Raw genomic sequence first — 21,944 nt, forward strand, 5'->3', positions numbered from 1 at the left:
TAATTATCAAAATACTCTTGTCTTTATCTAACAACAACTCCATGGTTGTCATCCTGGGTAACTCCACCTCTATGCCAAAAGGTTTTATCTCTTTTCTCCCTTCCCTCTTCATTTTAGTACAAACAGAGCTGCATGAATCCTGCAACATTCTGAACAGAACACAGTTTGAAAAACTAAATACTGTTTTCCCCACCAGACATTCTGCAAAACACACTGAAATTTAAACTGGATGTAAGTGGGTTAGAAGACATTGTAAATGTTGTTTATTTTTGTATCACCAAATCCTAGTAGAGAGTTTGTATCATAATCGGTCCTTGGGGAGTGTTCAGCACATATTGAAAAAGTACAATTCATTTATGATGGCCAATGTTGTCCAGTCATGACAGGGCCATGGTAAGCATAAAGCCCTCCACCATATCTAGGCAGAAAAATTATATAAATATGCCACTTCCTCCAAGCCAACAAGGTATAAGACTTGACAAGTGGAGCTCAGGTTAGATTTCAGACCTCATTCATCCTCTTTGCATGAATTCTTTGTGCAAGAAACAATCTGAACATCATTTAGGACAGTCCTAATCACAGAGTTCATCCTGTACCTATACAGGGAATTAAATGGGTTTTTGAGCTCATTTCCAATGAAGTATCAATATAGGTATTCAGATGTTTTTTATAGAAACAGAAACACACTTAGTATGTTTTAAGCCGAAATAGTACCATGTATAGTGTTATCTAACAATGTAGAACACCCAGTAAGTGATATCAGAGCTATCCCATGAAGAGCAAATTGGAAGTGATAGGGAACAGTTTGTGTACCACAAATCCACTCAGAGTTGTTCTCAATCCCTGGGACAGTCACTGTGCCCAGATACTTTTTATACCCAGCAGGGGTGCAATGGTGTTTATATTGCTGGTGATGCAAACTTCAAATGCATATTTTGCCCTTAAAGTAGTATTGTTCATTTTGTAGCAGAAATGCTGCACTATCCTTGGGGCAAGAAAACAGAGAAACAAACATAGATAATATCTGCCACCAGTAGCCACAATTATTGTCAGTGATGAGGTGGCTGCATTTAGAACAAAAGAGATACAGAATAATCTTTTTTTAAATCAAGATCCATGAAAAGTAAAGAAATCCTTATTATGAGATAAAAGAGTGTATACTATTGTATTTTCATGAGGATGTACATGTAAAATTTTTTTACATATTCTAGAGTTAGACTAAGAAGAGAAAATAATTTTATGTTATCCAATTACTAAATAATGTATTAACTAGTTAGACAAAATTATTTTAGGTTTAGGTTTATTTTTATTTTATATTCATAACATCAGATAGAAATCACTATGGGTGGAGAGGGAAAATGAAATGAAAATAAAATATATAAATCTTAGAAGTAGCGACATTTATTTTCATTCATAAACTCCAAGTATTATAACTTATATTATAGAATGGTAATATTAAAACTGGTCAATATTTCTAGCTGAATATATCAATGTATTTAAAGATTTGGTTTAGTCTTCAACTTAAGATCACTCTAGTTTTAGGCTGGGTGGGTTGGCTCCCTTGAGCCCAGGAGTTTAAGGTTGCAGTGAACTGTGATCATGCCACTACACTCCAGCCTGGGTGACAGAGCAAGATTGTCTTTAAAAAAAAACTAGTAAAAATTTACTCCAATTTTATTGCAATGTGTCACCTAAAGTTGTCTTTATTTTGCACCACAATTATTTTCAATCATTTATTCCTTATGCACTTACTTATTTTATATTATGTGTCAGACATTAGGTTAATACTATTAGTTTCACACCATAATAATTTGATTACTTTTCCTAGATTGCTAATGACAATTTTTGGTTTTTGTTTTCAGTTACCAAACTATTTTCTGAATATTTGGTTACCTTATTAAGAATGAACATAAAACCTACATAAGATTCAAAAGAAAATATATTTCATTTCTGAACATTAAAAAATATCCAATAAATATTTATTTGCCTGATTTATGTTTTCTTATTCTGGTCTCATTTCTTACCCATTACCTTGTCCCACACCAGAATAAGCACCTATTCATCTTACGTGTTTCTTCATACTAATGGGTATGATTGACACTCAGTATCCACTCCCATGTAGTGTGGTTTCCTGTACTGCAGAGGCAAGAGTATTGAAAACTACAATTTCCAGACTCCCTCAAAACTGGAGTTGCAAATATAATTGAGTTCCGCCAGTAAGAAACATACCTAAAATCTGAAGGCTCTGATGGAGACCATTTCTGGGTGTCTTAGCAGATTCTTCTGGTAAAAAAAAAGGTCATGGAGCTATGTGGATCTTTGCAGCAGATCTCACTGTAGAGTCACTATTTCAGTGCGTAGGTGCATTGAAATGGCAGCTGCCTGGTAGTCAGCCTTCCTTGGATTAGCACAATGGGCTCTTGAACTCAAAAATCCTAAGAGTGCTTTTATATTTCTCATCTTCGTGATCCTGACTGAGGGGACATCTCCCAGAAAGTCATACCTGTGGTTCTTGGTGTTACTCCTACAGCTTTCCTTCCTTCTGATAATTTTGTAAGCATCTAATTCCATTATTCAGGTCCGTTTTGCTTAAATAACTAGAGTGATTTCTGTTTCTTGTAATGAATCTTGACTAATTTATTTTCTATCCTTGTTTGTTGTCTTTGACCAACACAGCCTTAATGTTTTTCTCAGTTTGACTAGGCTTTAGACAGACTTCTTCCTGACTATAGGGCCTGATCTCCCTTTTCGTAGAGCATTTACTTTAGAAAACTTGTAGTTGTAAATTATTTCTCTGTCTCTTTGAGATGTAAATCTTCTCTCAGGCTGTTTCCCAAGGACCTGGGAGTCATTCCTTCAAAAATGTAATCCTGTACTCCGGGGGCTGAGGTGAGAGGATTGCTTGAACCCAGGAGGTTGAGGCTGCAGTGACGTGTGATCGTACCCCTGCACTCCAGCCTGGGCATCAGTGCAAGACCCTGTCTCAAAAACAAAACAAAACAGCAAAAACAACAACAATGAAAGACAAAACAAAACAAATGTAACCCTGGAACGAGACAAATAGTGCCCCTATTTCCCAGTCTCTTTGGGAGAGTAGAAGCCTAACTTCAGTAAGAGACAGCAAGTACAGGTGGCCTATTGAAATTGACCAAATTCCCACCCACCCAAACATCCCCCTGGTACTTTTCCGTTAGCTCACCTGGCCTTTAAAAATGTTCCTGCTCCCATTTATTTTAGTGGGGTTGAGTACAAGCTCTCTACTCTATTGTAAAAATCTGTCTCCTATGCAGTACTCTTGAATGAAGTCTTCTTTGTCTGTATAACTGGCCCTGTGCAATTTTTCTTTTACACTTCCCATCTTATGGTTTAAAGCTTTATCATGTTCTTCACAGTATGAGAAGCAAAGGAAAACTATGTCATTTTAATTGCTTAAAATATATTTTGAAATATTCGATCAGAAGAGGATACAATATATAAAAAATATAAAATACACTGTAATAAATGTGTATAACTACCATGTGTTCTGAGAAATAGAATATTAGCAATAATTCTCGCCACCTCTATATCCCTCCAGGAACATCCCACTCCCTGAAGTAACTATTCTGAATTTTATATCAGCATTCCTTTAGTATTTGTTAGAGTTTTATTATATGTGTATGCATCTCTAAGCAATGTTACTAAGTTTCATATGCATTCGAATTTTATAAGAGCATTTATCAGGGTGTATTTTTATGCAATATGTTTTTATGCTCAATAATATGTTTGCAAGACTCAACTATGTTTGTGAGACTCAACAAAGTCATATTGGCTTTTTATAAACCCTGTGAAGTTGTTTTTTTCCATATCACCTTTTATAGCCTCTTTAGTAGAGATCCCTGCAGAATCAGCCCAGCACATGAAAGAGCATTGCAAAGTGGAAAGAGTCTTGGATGAAGATTTGATAAATGTAGTCTCTTGGCTGCTATTTCTAAGTTTGATGTGGACATTGCCATGTCTTTTAGACTCAGGCCCTATTTGTTTCTTATAATGAAGTGTTTCAATAAATCATTTCTAAGTACCTCAAAATATGTATTTAATTGTTTTGTTACAATTTATCAGAGAAGAACAATCAGAATATCTTCCTAAGTATAAATAATAATTAAATTTTACATTTCCCAACAGCCAGGGTTCAGATTAAATGCTATTGGACAATACATAGAAAAATAAAGAAAAGTTAAAAAGTTGTGATTAGAGTAAGCATAGTCAGTGAGCAGTGAGAGCTGCCTGTAAAGACCCATTGTCCCTATGTGGAAGGGTATACATAGGTTAACATGATGTTGTGGCTAGCATGTTAGGCATATTAAGATTCATTAGAAGTAATTATCTGATAGGAAAGAATCAATGGTTTCAAAAAAATGTTCCTAATATCTACCCAGTAAAGCATAGCTGAGATATTAGCTTATGGAGTACTTAGCAATGTTGGTTGATAGGTTGATGATGGAAATCATAAAATTTCCATCCAAAAGCCAAACAAAATACATACAATCAAACTGTGTTTTGGTCTGGAAAATTTTAGATTGTCATGTTTAATGAGAATTCTTACAGCCAATGGCCAAATATACGTAGACACAATACTTATATTCTATAGAATCACAGTATAACAAATACTAAATGTAAAATACTAACTGTAATACTACAAGTATTACAAATAACATTGTATATCTAGATATCTATAGTAGGTGCTTTCCTCTGAATTTAAGATTCATATTAAGGGAATTATTAAGTGTCTTTATTCTATTGCTTTCCATGTATTTATTCCAAAGTAAAATAAGTAAAGACATTTGAATATGTAATGTTGAATGGCACCACGGATAAGAGCTGAGACATATCATACATGTACTCACTTTCATTTATACTTAACTATGTGATTTTAGAGCAAATTATTTATTTTCTCTGAGTTTAATTTTCTCTTGAACTAAATAGAGATAGAATAAGAGCTACCTGATAAACTGATCATGAAGATACACTGAGGTAATTTGTACAAAACATCTAGCATAATTATTTCAAATAGTAAAAGCCAATAAATATAGGCTTAGCATAACTGTTTTTATTATCATTAAAAATTGCATATCTGCTTTGTAATTTTGTTGAACAGGATGGTCTGGACACCACTGTGAGAAGGAGCTTGAGTGCATTCCCAACTCATGTGTTCATGAACTCTGCATGGAGAATGAACCTGGCTCGACATGTTTATGCACACCTGGATTTATGGTAAAGATTACTGGTGGTTGTGGTTGTAATAATTTTTTATTCTCTTTGATACACAGTAAATAGTAGAAAATTATATGGTGAAAAATAAGGTCGGAGTAGTTAATCTTCAGCGCATCTCTCCTTCTCTGTCTGTGCACGCTACACTTTTCTCAGCATTCCTCTTTCCCTTCTTGTCCATGCATCACTTGCACCCTCAGTCCTTTCTTTCAGAAGAAAAACATTCTGATAAATTGATCGACACCAAGGTGCAAGTGACTTAATGTATTGGCCTTTAATGTCTTAATGCATTTGGAAGGAGGATGCCAGTGGAGGAATTACTTAATACTGTCAGGGTCTTGGCGGAACTTTTATTTTGCCCAAGGACATGGTACTACTTCCAGGGTTGGGCTCAGCATATTGTATGTCCAAGGAGGACGGATCTGCTTCCTTAGCAAGTTTGAACTGGCCTGAACTCCATTAGCACTAGAAATGACTTTCCTTGGTAAAAATGTCTCTTTTAAAAAATAGCATTTGACCACAGTCTTTTATTAAAACTGACCGCAGCGCATGAATATAGTGAAAAAACAGCAATTGGTAAGAATGTGTTATTAGAAATTTTAAATGTATATTTATAAATATCATTATTAGACCAGCCTTCACTGAAATTAAGGCTAAATAATTAGAGATGGGGTATAGTCAGGTGACTAGAGTCAGTGCCAGAATAAAGAATCATACTTCAAGCATCTGGCCAGTGTGTATAAAAGATGAACAAGTGTGAAGGGAAGTGTAAATGGAGCTGGAAACTCCTTCTCAGAAGTGAAAGATCAGAAAGGAAAAACCAGAACCAAGAGTCTCTAGACGAGGTTAAGGAATTACATAGAAAAAAATAATCAATAACTGTCACGGAACACAAGATTTTGAAAAATGAATTGTAGAAGGACCTGGGCTTAAGTCCAATGCTGTTCCCTCTTAAAGGATATTCCCAGGGCTCATCTGTTTTGGAGGGATATGAATAAGCTCAAACAGATATCTTCCTTTCTCTGAGAATTCTCTAATTTTGGATTTGCCCTAGGAAAAAGATTTTCTCTTACTGCTACAAAAGCGATAGATCTTTGGAGAAAAATATCAGATGCTCTGATACTTACATTGGAAGTTAGTTGGTACCAAGAAGTTATTTTTCTGACACCTCAGATTATACCAATAATGTCTTCCTCGAAGAGTCAGTATAAAGAGCAAAATAATGAGATGTGTCTTTTATTTAACTATGTCTTCTGCCAGTGCAGCCTTAGATACGTAGGAATCTAAATAACTTAGAAAATCAATGCTTATTTTATATATGATATGTTTTCATAAAAACAAATAATTTACTACCAAATATCTATAAAATTTCCTGAAATAGTTAATCTCCTGGTATATGTTCTTTCACATGTGAAATATGAATCTATTAATATTTGAGCTTTCTTTAATAAAAAATCAAATCTGAAGGATGAATACATTAGTATATGTTAGAAATAGAAACATCTTGGAAAATATAGTTTTATAAGACCACATGTCTACTAAATAGAAGAAAATGGTATAGACATAATGCATTTACATTTTAGTAAGGCATTTAATAAATTAATTTCAAATGGATAGTTTTGCAACCATTCTCTAAGTACTTGAAAGCTGAAACAAAATTTAAAAACTTGTCATAGCAAGAGATAATATTTGTGTGAAATGCTAAAATGAGATAAAGGAGATTCAACTTTTGCTAATGCATTAGTTATTCTTTAAAATGAGTAGCTAAAGATAGGGGAAATTCAGTTTATTGAAAAAGAATTTTAACATTGAAATGTTATTCATGCCAATGCTATAGCAGTATGTATTTACTCTAAATTAGATATTCCTAAGAAATATACTTTTGACAATCACATGCAAATTATTAATTGGAACAGAAAATAAAATAATCTGCTGAATTATCAGAAAATCAAATATTCAAAATATTTGATAAAATATTTGTAGCAAGTTAAATTTGTAAATATTGAAATAAAATATTGAAATGGATACAGGTATGGAAAATGCATAAAAACATTAGAAAATCACTTTTTAGGTTTATTTTTCCCTCCCCCACTAATCTTTAGTGCAAATGGGATATTAAAAGAATAAAAATCACAACCATGGGGAAATGCGAAACTTCATGGGTACTTCATTCACAGGAAGATATCAAACTTGAGAGAGTCTTAAGAATAAAGCAGTTATAAGAATTAGAAAAAAGGTAAATTGATTTGCATTAGTACTAAAAATGAAGTGTGTACATAGAGTGTAGGTGAACATGAAAACAGTGTCCATAATGGAGAGTTGACAATGTACAGGGGGTAAGTCATGGCATTCCAGCACTAGAATAGATGGGAAGAGACTAAACATTGCATCAGTTATCACATTCTGTTGGAACGTTTGCTCATTTCTCTGTCAACTCTGAAACACTGTAAACTCCTGAAGGACAAAGACAACGCTGGATGTTGCAGTATTCCTAAGAGCACAGAGCACAGTATAGGCGGTCACTGATTTACAATTATTTGATTTTATGATTGTACGAGAGTGACATACGTTCAGTAGAAATGGTATTTTGAACATCCCTACAACCCTTCTGCTTTTTACTTTTAGCACAGCATTCAATAAGTTACATGATCTATTCAACGCTGTAATATAAAATGGGTGTGGGGTTGAATGATTTTGCCCAAGCTGTTGGCTAATGTAAGTGTACTGGGCAAATTTAAGGTAGGCTAGGCCAAACTATGATGTTCAGTAGATTAGGTGTATTAAATGCATTTTCCACTTACAATATTTTCAACTTTTGATGGGTTTATTGTAATGTAACCCCATCATAAGTCGAGGAGCATCTGTATATGTGTTTTCATTTTGGTCATCATTGTTAAGGTTGTTTTATTACTGCTCATAGCATATTAGTCACAGTTGTTTTAAATTCCCAGTCTGATAATTACAGACTCCCTGCCATACCTGAGTCTGACTTCAATGCTTACTCTGTCTCCTCTATTTTTTTGGCTTTTAATGTGTCTTGTAATTTTATATTTAAACACATGATGCATTGGGTAAAAGGAACTCAGATAAATAGGCCTGTAGCATAACATTTTATGTTTGTCTGGCTAGGAGTCAGGCTGTGTTTGCTATGCTACAGCCATAGGTGTCAGAGGTCAAAATTTCCTCTTATATTTTTATTTTCATCTTGCCTGTTGTATTTTGGTTTCATTAGAAAATTCTTCTTAAAGAAGTGTGAGGTGTGGAGTTCTTTCAGTTGTAATCTCCTGTTGTTATAAAAGATCCCTGTTGATACGGCAATAAGGTGTAGGGAGAGGGTAAGCTTTTAACAGTCCTATAATTAGGTCTCAGTCTTGGTGATTCTGTGCCTCTGGTCTGTGACCTTCAAATGTGCTTCTCTGTACCCCAATCCCTTAGGTGAGACAGAAAATCTACACAGGGCTGGAGTTGGGTATTTCCCTTCCCGCAGGTCAATTAAGCTCCGGTAAAATAGTTTCACTTGAGGACAAGCCTTGTTAAGAGGAACAGAATGCTCTGGGAGTCTTCAAAATGGCTATTCTCTCCTCTCCATGCATGAGGGGATTTTTCTCCAAACCTCACTGTGAGAACCCTGTAGCATTTTTGAGCGTAAAGTTCATTACAGTGTGGGATATTCCCTAAGAGTGGGCTCCCCTGTAGTTTCTAACTAACTCTCAAGCTCGTACACACTGAGCCTCCAGCATTTCATCAATTACAGTTTGTTTTTCTACCCTGGTTTTGGCTCCAGCAGAGGTTTCTGCTTCTGAATTTCTGCTCTGGTAAGCTATAATTCTTTGTACCTGACTGACTGTCTCTCCAATGTTTGGGGGCAGAAGTTTTCCTTTAGTGGGAAATGATCTCAATTTTCTTAAAAATCTAAGAAGAGTTGATTTTTAGTTTGTTCAGCTTTTCTCTTATTGTGTAGATGGGAATGATGACTTCCAAATTCTCTATACACCAGACCAAAACCCAGAATTTTGTGATTGTTTTAGAATGAAAGGACCTATGAATATATTTATTAAGAAAACATGAATGGATTTTCTTTCATTCATGTAATTCAATGTGTCTTTTAAAAAAAGGATTTTGTTGTTCTAATCAGGTTTCTCAGGTATCTCAACTTGAATAGTTGTCTTGTTTTTCAGAGTTACTAGAAGGCTTTACGGGATTGTTCAAAAGTCATTAATTTGGCAATCAGATTCTCCATTAACATGTAAAAAATTAAAAATTAAAAATTGTCTTGCATGTGTACTCTAATTACACCAGCTGATACAGTAGCACATGCAATCTGTGTAAAGAACATTCAAATAATTCAAATAATTGAAATATGTTTGTATTGAATTTTTAATTGAACAGCACAATTCAAAGCAATAAGGCTTTTACCTAACAATTTGTAGCAATTCTCTTCACATTAAATCCTTTTATGTTCACCTGAACTTCCCTCTAGTATCTTTCTTCTTCTCAGAGATCTTCAGAAAAATGGCACTTTTTCCCCAGATTCCTTTTATTTAAGCTACTTTAAAAGTTTCACTAATTAGGTCATCATATAAAAATGTTAATTCAGCTACATATTTACAGGATTAGATAGGATTAATATTACTACAATTATTCTTGTTTAATGATGAAGAGTGATGTGGGAGGTAAATAGTCCCTGCTGGATAGGGAGATGGGAAGCTGTTTTTTTCTTTATTTCTGAGAATTAATTTTTTGAAGATAACATTAAAAGTCTGAACTCTCAGGTTTTTCTTAATGTTTAGAGCTATGACAATCTCTGACAAGCTGATAATTAGTGAATATTATTCGTTTAAGCAGATCCAATTACAAAAGTGATTCCAAACAAGATTAAAGTACTTACATCATTTTGAAATTCAAATGTTCTGTAAAAGAATTTAAATGACAGAATACAATTTTTGAATGTCCTATACTTGCTTAAGAATTCAAGAAAAATGATCATTCTCTTTTTCATTTGATCAGAGCTGCTCATTTCTTCCTCAGTAAATGAAATTCTGCCAAACAAGATTGATCTCCATGCATTAACCGATGAGTGTCTATTGGTCAGGCTTATTGTGTTTTGTAAATGATAGAGTCGATGAAAGTGTAAATTACAGCCCTTAAATTAAAACACAGATGTTTATATAGTGTGGAAGCTGTATTTGTATTAAAGTGAAGAAAAAAATGGAGAAACTATTTTCTGAGAAAAAAGGGTTCTGAGTTCTACAGAAGGACAGCCTATTTGTGGTGTTCAGTTTTTAAATGTCATCTTCAAAATAAACCTAACACAGAAGACACCAGTATAGCAAGACAGACAAACATTTTGATGTATGTCTATGTTTCTGGTCTTTATTTTCTCATGTGATAAAGTCATCAATATTATTAACAAATATTTACCAAGTGTTTTCTGTGTTTGAGATGACTTGTTCTATTAAAAAATATTTATTATCTCTTAATAGGAAATAAAGCAAAGATGCAATTTTAGACAAACTCATAATGCTCTTTTAAATAGATATTTTTGTGGTTTTGACATTTATCCTTATTTGAATTCAAGTAATTTGTATTTTAGATCAGTCAAAACACATCCTTTGGATACTCACTAAAACAATGTATTTGGAAAACTTATAAAGAAATACGTATACACTAGTCTTACATTCAAATTAAGGAAAAGAGTACAGGCTCACATCCTCTTGCAATGCACTAAAAAAATCAATAATGCTCTTATTCGGGTGAAATTTGATAGTTTTCTCTAATATGTGTTGAGCACCATTTTTTGCAGATCCTTAAAATAATATAAAAATCAATTAGTTTCAGTTTGTTATCCAAACAGAACATTCAGCTGTATGGAAGAGACAAATAATGTGTGGGATAATAAGGAAGTCAGCATTGGGTACAAAATGAAGAAAACTGTATGATGAGGGAAATAAAAGCATTAGCTAGGACGCTTATTTGGTAGTAATATTAAAAAATAATAAAGCAATTGGTGAACTCTGAGTAAAGTAGTCGTTAGGAAAGATTTCTCAATGGACAAAAGATAATGGCTTCCTCCTAAGGATTAGAAAGGTATCTCTAAAAGCGCTGAAACTTAATCTGTACCACATAGTGGAAGTCCACCCTGAGGGTTTGCTCAGTACTGCTAATGAGAATGCTAAATATAAAATAGCCATAAGAAATAAGGCTCGATCTGCTTCTCAGGACAAGTTTTACCACAAACAACAACAAAAAAAAAACACAAAAAATGTATTTTCCTCTCCCCAGATCAATTAGGCTCTGGTAACAGAGAGCCAAGATCCTAGCTTTTATGAAATCTACCACCTAAAAAGCAGAGGATGCATGGGGGGAAGAAACAAAATTATTGTGTTTATTTATTTGTTAATTTGTTTATGGGCAGCAATGAGTGCTATGGGGAAGAAAAAGATGGAGGGATGTGTGTTCTGAGCATTTCTAAGCAACACAGTGACAGTATTTTGTAATGCAAGGTATGTGAGGGTTTTGGGGGAGGAGATGGTGCAAACTAGAATAAAGACATAAATATTAATGAAAAGAGGAAGTTTTCTGTATTAAATAAATATAATGTATAATGAAAAATGTAGTTTAATATTTTCAGAAGTAGAATATTTAAAATAAGTTGCCTTACATTTTATTATGGCACAGCTGTGATGTACAATCTAAATGTCTTACAACTTGCTGGTTGCAGTGGCTCATGCCTGTAACCCCAGCACTTTGGAGAGCCAAGGCTGGTGGATCACTTGAGGTCAGAAGTTTGAGATCAGCCCTGCCAACATGGTGAAACCCCGTTTCTACTAAAAATACAAAAATTAGCCAGGCTTGGTAGTGGCTGTCTGTAATCCCAACTACTGGAGAGGCCAATGCACAAGGATCACTTTAACCGGGGATTTGGAGCTGGCAGTGAGCCGAGATCTTGCCACTGCACTCCAGCCTGGGCGACAGAGTGAAACTCAAAAAAAAAAAAAAAATTCTTACAACAGCAGTTTTTATTGGTAAATGGAGTATGGTAAAATAATGACCACCTCATAGACCTATGTAGATATTAAAGATAATGAATGCCCACCTTTCATCTTTATGCATCAGATTTTTGCTTAATGTGGCTGGTGGAAGAATGTATTTGGTAGAAACCTAGAATATATTTAATGTCATATATTGACTCAAAAAAGTAATGGCTTAACATTTTAGACTTCAATTAGATGGAAAATTCTCTGAGCCTGTTTCTTCACTTACAGATGAACATGTGGATGAATTAAAAGCTTGGCTATATTGAAGATAACATTGTTAACCCATTGGAGAGTTGGGCACAGAATTTTAAATGCCTATACTTACAGACTGGTAGATCAGTGTTCTTTCCTCTATGCCATAAATCTTATCCATTTATTTTTAAGATAGATAACTAAATGCAATATCCATTTATTTTTAAGATAAATAACTATATTATTGTCTATATATAGTTATTATATAACTAAATATGTATATATATATATATATATATATATATATATTTATTTATTTATTTAGACAAGCTCTTTCTCTGCTGCCCAGGCTGGAGTGCAGTGACATGATCATAGCTCACTGCAGCATCAAACTTCTGGGCTCAAGTGGTTCTCCTGCCTCAACCTACCGAGTAGCTGGAACTACAGACATGTGTCCCCACAACCAGCTAACTTTTTATAATATTTTTTGTAGAGATGAGGTCTCACTATGTTGCCAGGCTTGTCTGGAACTTCTGGCCTCAAGCACCCGTCCTGCTTCAGCCTCCCAAAATGCTGGGATTATAGGCATGAGCCACAATGTCTGTGCAAAGATATTATTAAGCTACTCTCTAAAATAAAAACAGATTGGATTCCAAAATCCATTCCAAAGTCCTACAACTTTGCCGTAGTCTACAAGGCTGTGTGCAGTTTGACCCCTTCCTGATAACTTCTCTAGCCTCACTTCCTCCTGATCTTCTAACCCTGTATTGTAGCCCCCTATTTAGCCTTCAGTTGCTCAAATATTCCCTTCAAAATTCTGGCTGTGTGTCTTTGCACATGCTACACTTTGACTAGAATGATCTCCAATCCTTCCTGCCCACTATCCCAATTCTACTCATCTTTCAGGTTTTAGCATATGTCCCTCTTTTTCAGGTAAACCTCATAATACTGCCACAACATGTGCTTAGGTAACTCTTTTTTTCTTGAACTATTTTCTGGAAGAGCTTTAGGTACACAGAAAAAGTGAGCAGAAAATACAGAGAGTTCTCATATACCCCTCCCTACACACATGCACAGGCTCCCTCACTATCAACATCCCATGACAGAGTGGTACATTTGTTACAATCAATAAATCTATATTACATCATTATCACCCAAAGTCTGTAGTTCACATTAGAGTTCACTCTTGGTCTTGTACATTCTTTGGGTCTGAACAAATGCCTAATGACATGTAACCACCATTATAGATACAGAATAGTAATAATGCCCTAAAAATCCTCTGTGATCCCCCTGTGAATTCCTCTGTCCCCTCCATCTCTGGCAATCATTGATCTTTTCAGGGTCTTCATAGTTTTGCATTTGTAAGGATGCCGTATAGTTGAAGTAATACAGTATATAGCCCTTTTAGATTGGCTTCTTTCACTTAATAATGGGGATTTAATATCCTTCCAGGATTTTTTCATGACGTGAGATCCCCTGTCAGGGCTGAATAATGTTCCATTGTCCAGATGTACCATGGTTTATCCGTTCAACCTACTAAAGTTTTTCTTGTTTTCAAGTTTTGGCAATCATGAATAAGGCTGTTATAAATATTCTTGTGGAGTTTTTTGTGTGAACATGTTTTCAATTCGTTTGCTATACATCAAGGCACACACTCCTTGGATTATACAGTAACAGTGTGTTTACTTAGAAACTGCCCAACTGTTTTCTAAAATATTTGTACCATTTTGCATTCCCACAAGAAATTAGCAGCATTTTATAATTTGTCTTCATAGCAATTACTAAAATTGTAATTCATCAATTATTTTTGTGGCTATATATTTATTGTTTGACCAACTACTCTCACCTCCCTTCCTCTCCTTCTCTATTCCCTTCTCCCTCTCTGGTCTGCTTTTCTCCTCTTCAATAAGTTCCATAAAACAGGAACTGTGCACATATTACCTACTTCTGTTCTCCAGGCAGATAGATACAACATAGTAGATTCTAAATAAAATTTTGTTGATTAGTATACATGAATGAAAACATGAATGGATTACAATTATTGTGGTGTTAATCACAACTAAGCACAAGAATTTTGTGGAACAGTCTGTTGAATGCAATATCATACACTGCTAAAGATATAATGCATTGTTTTCTACAATAATATTTAGAGTGATTTAAAATATCACTTGAGCCATAAGCTTCCATTAAAACGTTATTATTTATGAAGGAAGCCTAACTATTTGCCAGGCTAAATGTCTTGGATACTTTACCCTATTGAATGATTAAAACAACTTTGCGATGTAAGAATCATTATTTATTCCTATGGTGATGATGAGGAAACAGGCTCAGAGATGTTGGTCGCTTATTCATAGATAGCAAATGTTAGAATGTAGTTTGTCTAGTGAATACAAACCCTATATCCATGAGCACTATGTCAGAAAGTTTTCACTCTGCAACCAAAATACAGTTCTAGATCTTTTCACTCTGAGCCATACTCAGATTTCTTTTGGTGAGCACAGACTACATTAACTTATATAAAGATTAGCTTATATATTCTGTTATGGCCCGAGTGTTCGTATCTCCCTCACCCAAATTCAAATGTTGAAGTTCTAACCCCGAAGACTATGGTATTAGAATGTAGGGCTTTTGGGAGGTGATTCAGTCATGAGGGTGAAGTACTCATGATTGGGATGAGTGCTCTTATAAAAAAGCTGCAGATAACTAGATAGTCCCTTCCAGCCTATGAGGACATAGTTAGAATGCACTATCTGTGAGAAAGCCCAGACACTAAACATCCCTCAACTTGTACTTCCCAGCCTCCTGATCTATGAGAAATAAATTTCTGTTATTTATAAGTCAACCAGTTCATGGTATCTTTTTTTGCAGTAGCCTGAACGGACTAAGACTTAGTTCCTTCAATTTTTTTTTTAACCAAAACTTCTTTTCTTCACATGGTTCTTACATGATAACAAATGGAACTGTGCATTTTACACCTGCTAGCTTATTCTAGAAATAATTAAATTCTGGCAAGGCAGTGGGAGAAAATATAACTTGCATCTATTGCATTTTTTATGATAAAAACCAATCTCTGTTTCTCTGCTTTTTCTGGCATTGCCACTGAGAAACGGCAGGGTTTTATACTTCTCTTTTGGCTTAGGAGTCTTTTTTTTTATTCATACAGAAACCACCTGCTTTAAGCTTTTCCCCCCTTAATTAAAAATAAATGAAACTAAGAAAAGAGTCAGTATGTAGGAAGGAAGACCTGTTGGTTGTTGCTCTCCATGCAGCTCAGGGATACTGACGTACAGCACAGCATATCTTGCTTGCTGCTTTTGATATATTTTGGATGTTAGATGGTGTCCTTGTATGATAGTGTTTGATTTGGTTTTGCCTTACTTTCTGTAACTGTTTTCATGTCATTTGCACTTGAATTCCCAAGTGAGGAGAAGGCTGTGTGCACATTCCCAGAGTTTGAAGATTAGCTTCAAAGACGTTCTGACTATAAGGCTGACTCACTTCAATCTGAAAGGAGAAAGAAAATATGTATTGCCACAGTATGTTGTAGAAAATGAGAGAGGCTTGAAAGTGTTCAGAAGACATTGTTCTTAATGTTCTAAAATGAAGATGCCAACTTAATGTTTCTAATGATAAATTAGTTAAAGATAAGTATAAAATAATCAGTGTATTCATTGGTGTGTGACAACTGTGGCTGTTTGGGTTGGTATAGAATAATACTCCAAGGGAGAAATGGGTAAACAAATGATAATATATTAACTAATATGTGTTGACAGAGGTATAAACACAAGATGCTATGGATGGCAAAATAAAGGTATGCAGTCCAAATTTGTTTGCTCAGATTGGCTCAAGTAATAGTCCCTACAGGAGGTCAAGTGTAGCAAGTCTTCTTGAATATAAGGAGACATCGTTCGAGGGAGAACAGATAGGAAAGCTTGCAAGTTACTTTCAAGGAGTGTGTATGGAAAGATGTGAGGTTATATTATTTTTTAGATATCCTTTATGACACATATTTTAGCACTTAATATGTTTATATTGTTGAACTTAGATTCTAACAACTATTTAAGATTTTTTTTTATCCTAAGAAACTCAGATTCGTAGAAAAGAGATACAACATGCAAAACAACAATTATAACTCAGAAAAGAAATGGGTAAGCAGCATAAAATGTAAACACATAACATTATACAGATTCAGAGAATGAGGACATTATTTCCAATGGAGGAACGTAAGATGTTTCATGAAATAAATGTCTTTTCTCATGAGCAGTCAGTTGAACATTCTGTGACTTAAGAAAAGCTTCCCTAAATGGTATAGATATTTGGTGGTAAGAAAAAGAAAGTTTTAAATTTCTACTTGCCAGTTCTCAAAAATCAATTGAGTATTGGGATCCTCACATCGATGACCCACTAATTTACCTATAGTGTCTGCTAATTCCATGTATTCTTACTAAAATAGTAGGAAAGATCAAACAATTTGACTTCTGAAATGTTTCATGGCTCTTTTACTTGTACATACTCAGGGTTCTGTATCAGATATCAGTTTGTAGGATTGGTGAGTCATAAACAGTGGTCTCAGGGAAATCTTTAAGGTATTTGATTTCAATTAGGTGAGAATTTAGAAAAAAAAATTCGGAGGATGCTATTGACAGTAGGACCACAGAGTTCTAGTTATGTTATATATAACTATATATATTAGTCACACTGATAATTTGCACCCGTAGTAATTATGAGTTATTAAATTGTTCTGATACGATGACTGACACAGAGTAATTTCTTGATTTTGCTATTTGGAGTTAAATACAAAGTACTTAAATTTAAATTAAAAACAATGCTATTTCCAATATGAACTTGGCCATAGTCAGGCATATAACTTTAACATTCAAACTTTTTTTGCTTTTAAAACTCAATATCTACAAATGTAGTTAGTGTATAAGAAGGCCATTGGCACTTCTTATATTAGGATCATGGATATCAAAAATAATTGACATGTAATTAAACTTAATTATTGTGAAAAGTCGAGAAAATCCCATATATTTAAAATTTGGGGGTAACCTAAGTAAGTTTCTCACCATGTTTTCAATAAGAAAAATCAATATTCAATAAGAAATAACTGGTGATATTGTGTGCTAGATTAAATTGTTTTACTGTTTTCAAGAAGAGTGGTAAGCCAGTGATGACTTTTTGAACTGAGGAATCACCTGGTCAGACTTTTATTTTGAAAGATAACTCTGGCATATGTTTGATACATAGTCAATGTGCTTTTGAGACCTTGCCTCTAAAACAATGCATCTTGACCTCTTGCCTCATCAATTTTCTGCAGCAATATTTGTTGCCTGCGCATCTGTCTCTAGTATTAACCTTGACTTCTCCCCTGAGCTATGCTTTCCATTTCCCTTCTTATTGCACCTTCTTTTGGATAGACTAGAAACAAAAGTGAGATTCAGTGCATTCCTTAAGATCCTTATTCCTGCATTCTTTAGTCCACTAGAAGATCTCCCTGCAGATTAAAATTACACAGCAAATCAATGAACTTGTGCTTTCAGAAGCATTGCCATTGAAGCAAATCCCCTGAAGTTCTGGTAGCCAAATTCAATAAGGAAAAATAAAATTATCCTTAAAGTTTTCACTACCAATTATCAGACATCAGAGAAGAAGTGACTATTTCATGTTTATATTGTTGTCACCCCATAAAACTTAGATGGAGCTTGTGTGCTTCTACTCTGTGGAAAATTTCACAAATTCTTGATGTTCTTCAGACTTCATACAAATTTATAAAATTATGGACCCATAGCTTTTATTCATGGTCTTTGATTTTATTCTCCTCTTTAACCTTGAGAAAGATGAAAACTGATTTGAATTAACAATTAATTGACTGACATACTTGAAAATGTTTTGAAAAGTTTGGGCCATACATTGTTATGTTATCAGACAGAAAACATGATTATCATCCTCCCCTAGGAAAAGACATTTTAAACTTTCATGACAGGATATTGTGGATAACCTAGGAAAATAAATAAAACAATGTTACGTTGCAGTGTCCCAGGCAATAACTCTCAGGAGCCCTTATAGATGAATTATTCTAAACCGAGAGAAAGAGACAGAGATACAGAGAGCGAAGCACATAAATTTGATGCAACATGTTCCACCCAAAAATAAAAAAGAGAGAAATAATGCAGATTAGGGGAATGAGAATTCCTGTTGTGTGTTGTTAAGTTGTCATAAGGGAAGAAAAGAATACCAGCATTATATATATTATTGAGAGCTTGGCCACCTTTTTGGTAGATGCTTCAGGCAGAGAAAACACACATACACACACACACACACACAGGTATTCATTTACTTTAGTAGTATACACAGCCTAAGCAGAGGGATAATTCATGTGATCTGTAGTACTATCTATATAATCCATTAAGATAGACTCTGTTCGGAGGACATGCATGGATCACACTTACTTCTTCAGATCTGACCACTGACTCACCTCCACAGAACCAGTTTGAGTGATGACCATCTACTTCTGTGAGCCCTATCACATATAGAAAACTACATGAAAGGACTTTCTTTTCTGGAGTCTTAGATAACATCTTTTTTAGATCACAGGGTTTGTATGAGGCTGTATAAGATTTTGATAAACAGCCTGCAGGGTTTGGAAATCTAAGAGAGACTTCACCAGACTCCTCTAAAATTCTGAATGATTTCCTGTCTAATGGATTTTTTCAAGAAGGGCGAAGTTCTGTGTGCTCTTGGGAGGCAACAGAGGTTTTCCAGGCACTTTGGGGTCTCCTGATCTCTAATTTCACTCTTTCCGCTTGAACTCATTATGTATCAGTCTCAGAGAACAAAATCTCTGTGGGATTATGCTCTTGAAATGAAGAAGAAAAAGGAAGAGGAGCAGCAGTAGGATAAGAAAGAAGAGAAGGAGGATGGAGTAGAAGTGGGGGAAGAGGAGGAAACAGAAGAAGAAGAAAAGCTAAATGGGACTAATTATTCTGTCCTGTAAGCACTTTTTTTCCTATAAATCTTTCCTGGTTTAAAATAGTTATCCCAAAAAGGGCCAGAGCTACCAGGTAGGGCAGTGTTTGAACCTGGAGGCACTATCTTGTGGAAGATTAGCATCCATGATATTACATATTCTAATGTCCTAGCCTTGTATAGCTCATCAGGAAGTCCACCCAACACAAGAGGCAATAGGACCTATTCTTCTACCAGCTTGCATTTTTCCTCTAGTGACTTGCTAAGCAACCAGAAAAACTCACCCAGGGCTCTGTTTTTATTAGTCCCTAAAGCCTAGGAGCTACCTGACACATGTTTAGGTAGGGTGGTTGTAAATGGCTTTGAGATTACTTTGTTTTCCAATTGCTAATTTTTCAAATAATTTACCACTTATTTTGAGCTCATGTTTGGCAGCATTAAACATTTCTTAATGAAAGATCTCGGAAAAGGGGGAAAATGTTTCTTGATGCATGTTTAAATGGGATAGTGGTAAATAGCTTTGAGCTTACTTAGTTTTCAAATTGCTAAATTTTCAAATAATTTACCAATTCTTTTGAGCTCATTTTCAGCAGCATTAAGCATTTCTTAATGATAGACCTTGGGAAAAGGGGAAAATGTTTCTTAAGTGTAGAGGACACAGAGAAAGATTGTAATAGTGCTAATTGCACTTCCATTTCATCTGTCATCTCTGGTTTCTAGACAGACTGTTCACATGATGTGGCCCTTATTTCTCAGAGTAAGGTTGATGACTCTTGTAGCTCAAGACTGGTGCCTGTTGAACTCTCATATTTGGTTGGTTGTTTTTCTTGTAATATAAAGGCACCTAAAGGGCCATCCTGTGTTTCAAATTTTAATTAAACAAGTTATGGGTAAAAATACTTACATTTTGCTTGCTCAACTCTTTAACCTAATTCATAGAGGCAATTTTGTAAATATAATTTTATATTCATTCAACAAACACTAATTGGTTAGCAGCATACAAATAGTGTGCTGAATACAATGCAGGATGGAATGGAGATAGGCTTCTACCTAGTGACATTTACAATGTACCAGGAATGACATATAAATCAAGGCAATAGAAAAATAAAATATAATTCAAACTAGTATTAGTAGAAGTCAGATATAAATATAAAATATTTATATTAAAATAAATATAATTATAATATATTATAATTATAATAAAAATAAAAATAAAAAAATATAATAAATATAAATAAAAATAAAATATAATTCAAACTAGTAGTAGTCAGAAGGAAAAGAAAAAGTTATTGTGATAGAAAAATAATGTAGATAGTAGAAAAGTTTTCTCTAAGGAAGGGACCTGTAAGTTATAACCCGTGGGATAAAAAGAAATAATCCAAAGGAAGAGTGAGGGTATGGATGTGCTGTCAGATGTATCAGCATAAACAAGGGTCATGAGGAGGAAAAGATCTTGTCCTGTATAGGACAGTAAAGAGTGGATAATGGGAGTTGAGCACAGTAACTATGGTGGGGGCAAAAGTACAGAAGTGCCTGTAGAAGTAAACAGGATCAGGTTAGGTTGAGAGTCAGAAAAATAGTAATTGGTTTGAATTTTATTCAAGTGCAATTGACATATATACTAACAAGTTTTTTCAAAAGGGAAATGATGTGATCTTATTCAGGTTCTTAAAATATTCCTATTCTTCCATAAAGAAAGATCTAGAAGGAGGTTAAAAGTGGGAGTGAAGAAACCAGCTAGGCTCTAACAATTATTATGTAAAAGATAATGATGGCTTGATATTTGTGGCAAAGCAAATTCAGAGAAAAGGCTGGTTTTGAAATGTGTTATGAAAGAAAAATTAGCAAGACATTGTATTGAGTAGATGTGTGAGATAGAAGATAATGAAAAATCAGGGAGGACTTCAGCGATAGAGTAATGATAATAAATTTCCTGTGATGGGACAGGTGGTTGGAGGAACATGTTAGAATGGAGGGACTGAATCAGCAGTTCAATACTGTACGTGTTATGTTTAAGGTACCCATGAGATATTTAAATAATGATTCTAAATAAGCAGTTGGTTATATAAAAATGTATTTCAGAGAAGTGTGAAGTAGAGATATGATTTTGGGACTCATCAATATATGATATCTTTATAGCCTTTTTGAATATATGACATTGCTTCTGGGGAGAATGGAGAAAGAAAAAAGTTGAATACTAAGCCATGATAAATTCCAAACTAGAGGCTACAAAGAGAAGGAGCCAGCAGAGGAGATTGATAATGAATAGGAGAAAGAGGTAGAAGGTTAGAGAGAAACCAAGTTTTTTAGAAGGTGTTAGTTAAGTATGTAGATGATTTGAATAAGATGAAGATCAAAAACTGTGCTTTGTGTTTAACAGCACAATAGGATTTCTGGAATTTCACTATAACAGTCCTAGTGGCAAGAAGACATGAAAGCTAGATTAGAATGGCTTGAGGAAAGAATGAAAAGTTTAGATAATTTAATGAATATTCATTTCAA

The 21,944-nt window shown here is 34.5% G+C and overlaps 1 protein-coding gene across 1 annotated transcript in view; it reads left to right on the forward strand.

Moving 5' to 3' along the window:
- LOC129534468 (protein eyes shut homolog) overlaps positions 1 to 21,944 on the forward strand; it is a 37,006-nt gene that overhangs the window by 3,584 nt on the left and 11,478 nt on the right. Inside the window, exon 2 of the mRNA XM_055391601.1 lies at positions 5,135 to 5,250. Coding sequence (XP_055247576.1) covers positions 5,135 to 5,250 — 116 coding nt within the window. The remainder of the gene's footprint in view (positions 1 to 5,134; positions 5,251 to 21,944) is intronic.

The sequence above is a fragment of the Gorilla gorilla genome, chromosome 5 (genome assembly GCF_029281585.2).
Source record: "Gorilla gorilla gorilla isolate KB3781 chromosome 5, NHGRI_mGorGor1-v2.1_pri, whole genome shotgun sequence".
NCBI lineage: Eukaryota > Metazoa > Chordata > Mammalia > Primates > Hominidae > Gorilla > Gorilla gorilla.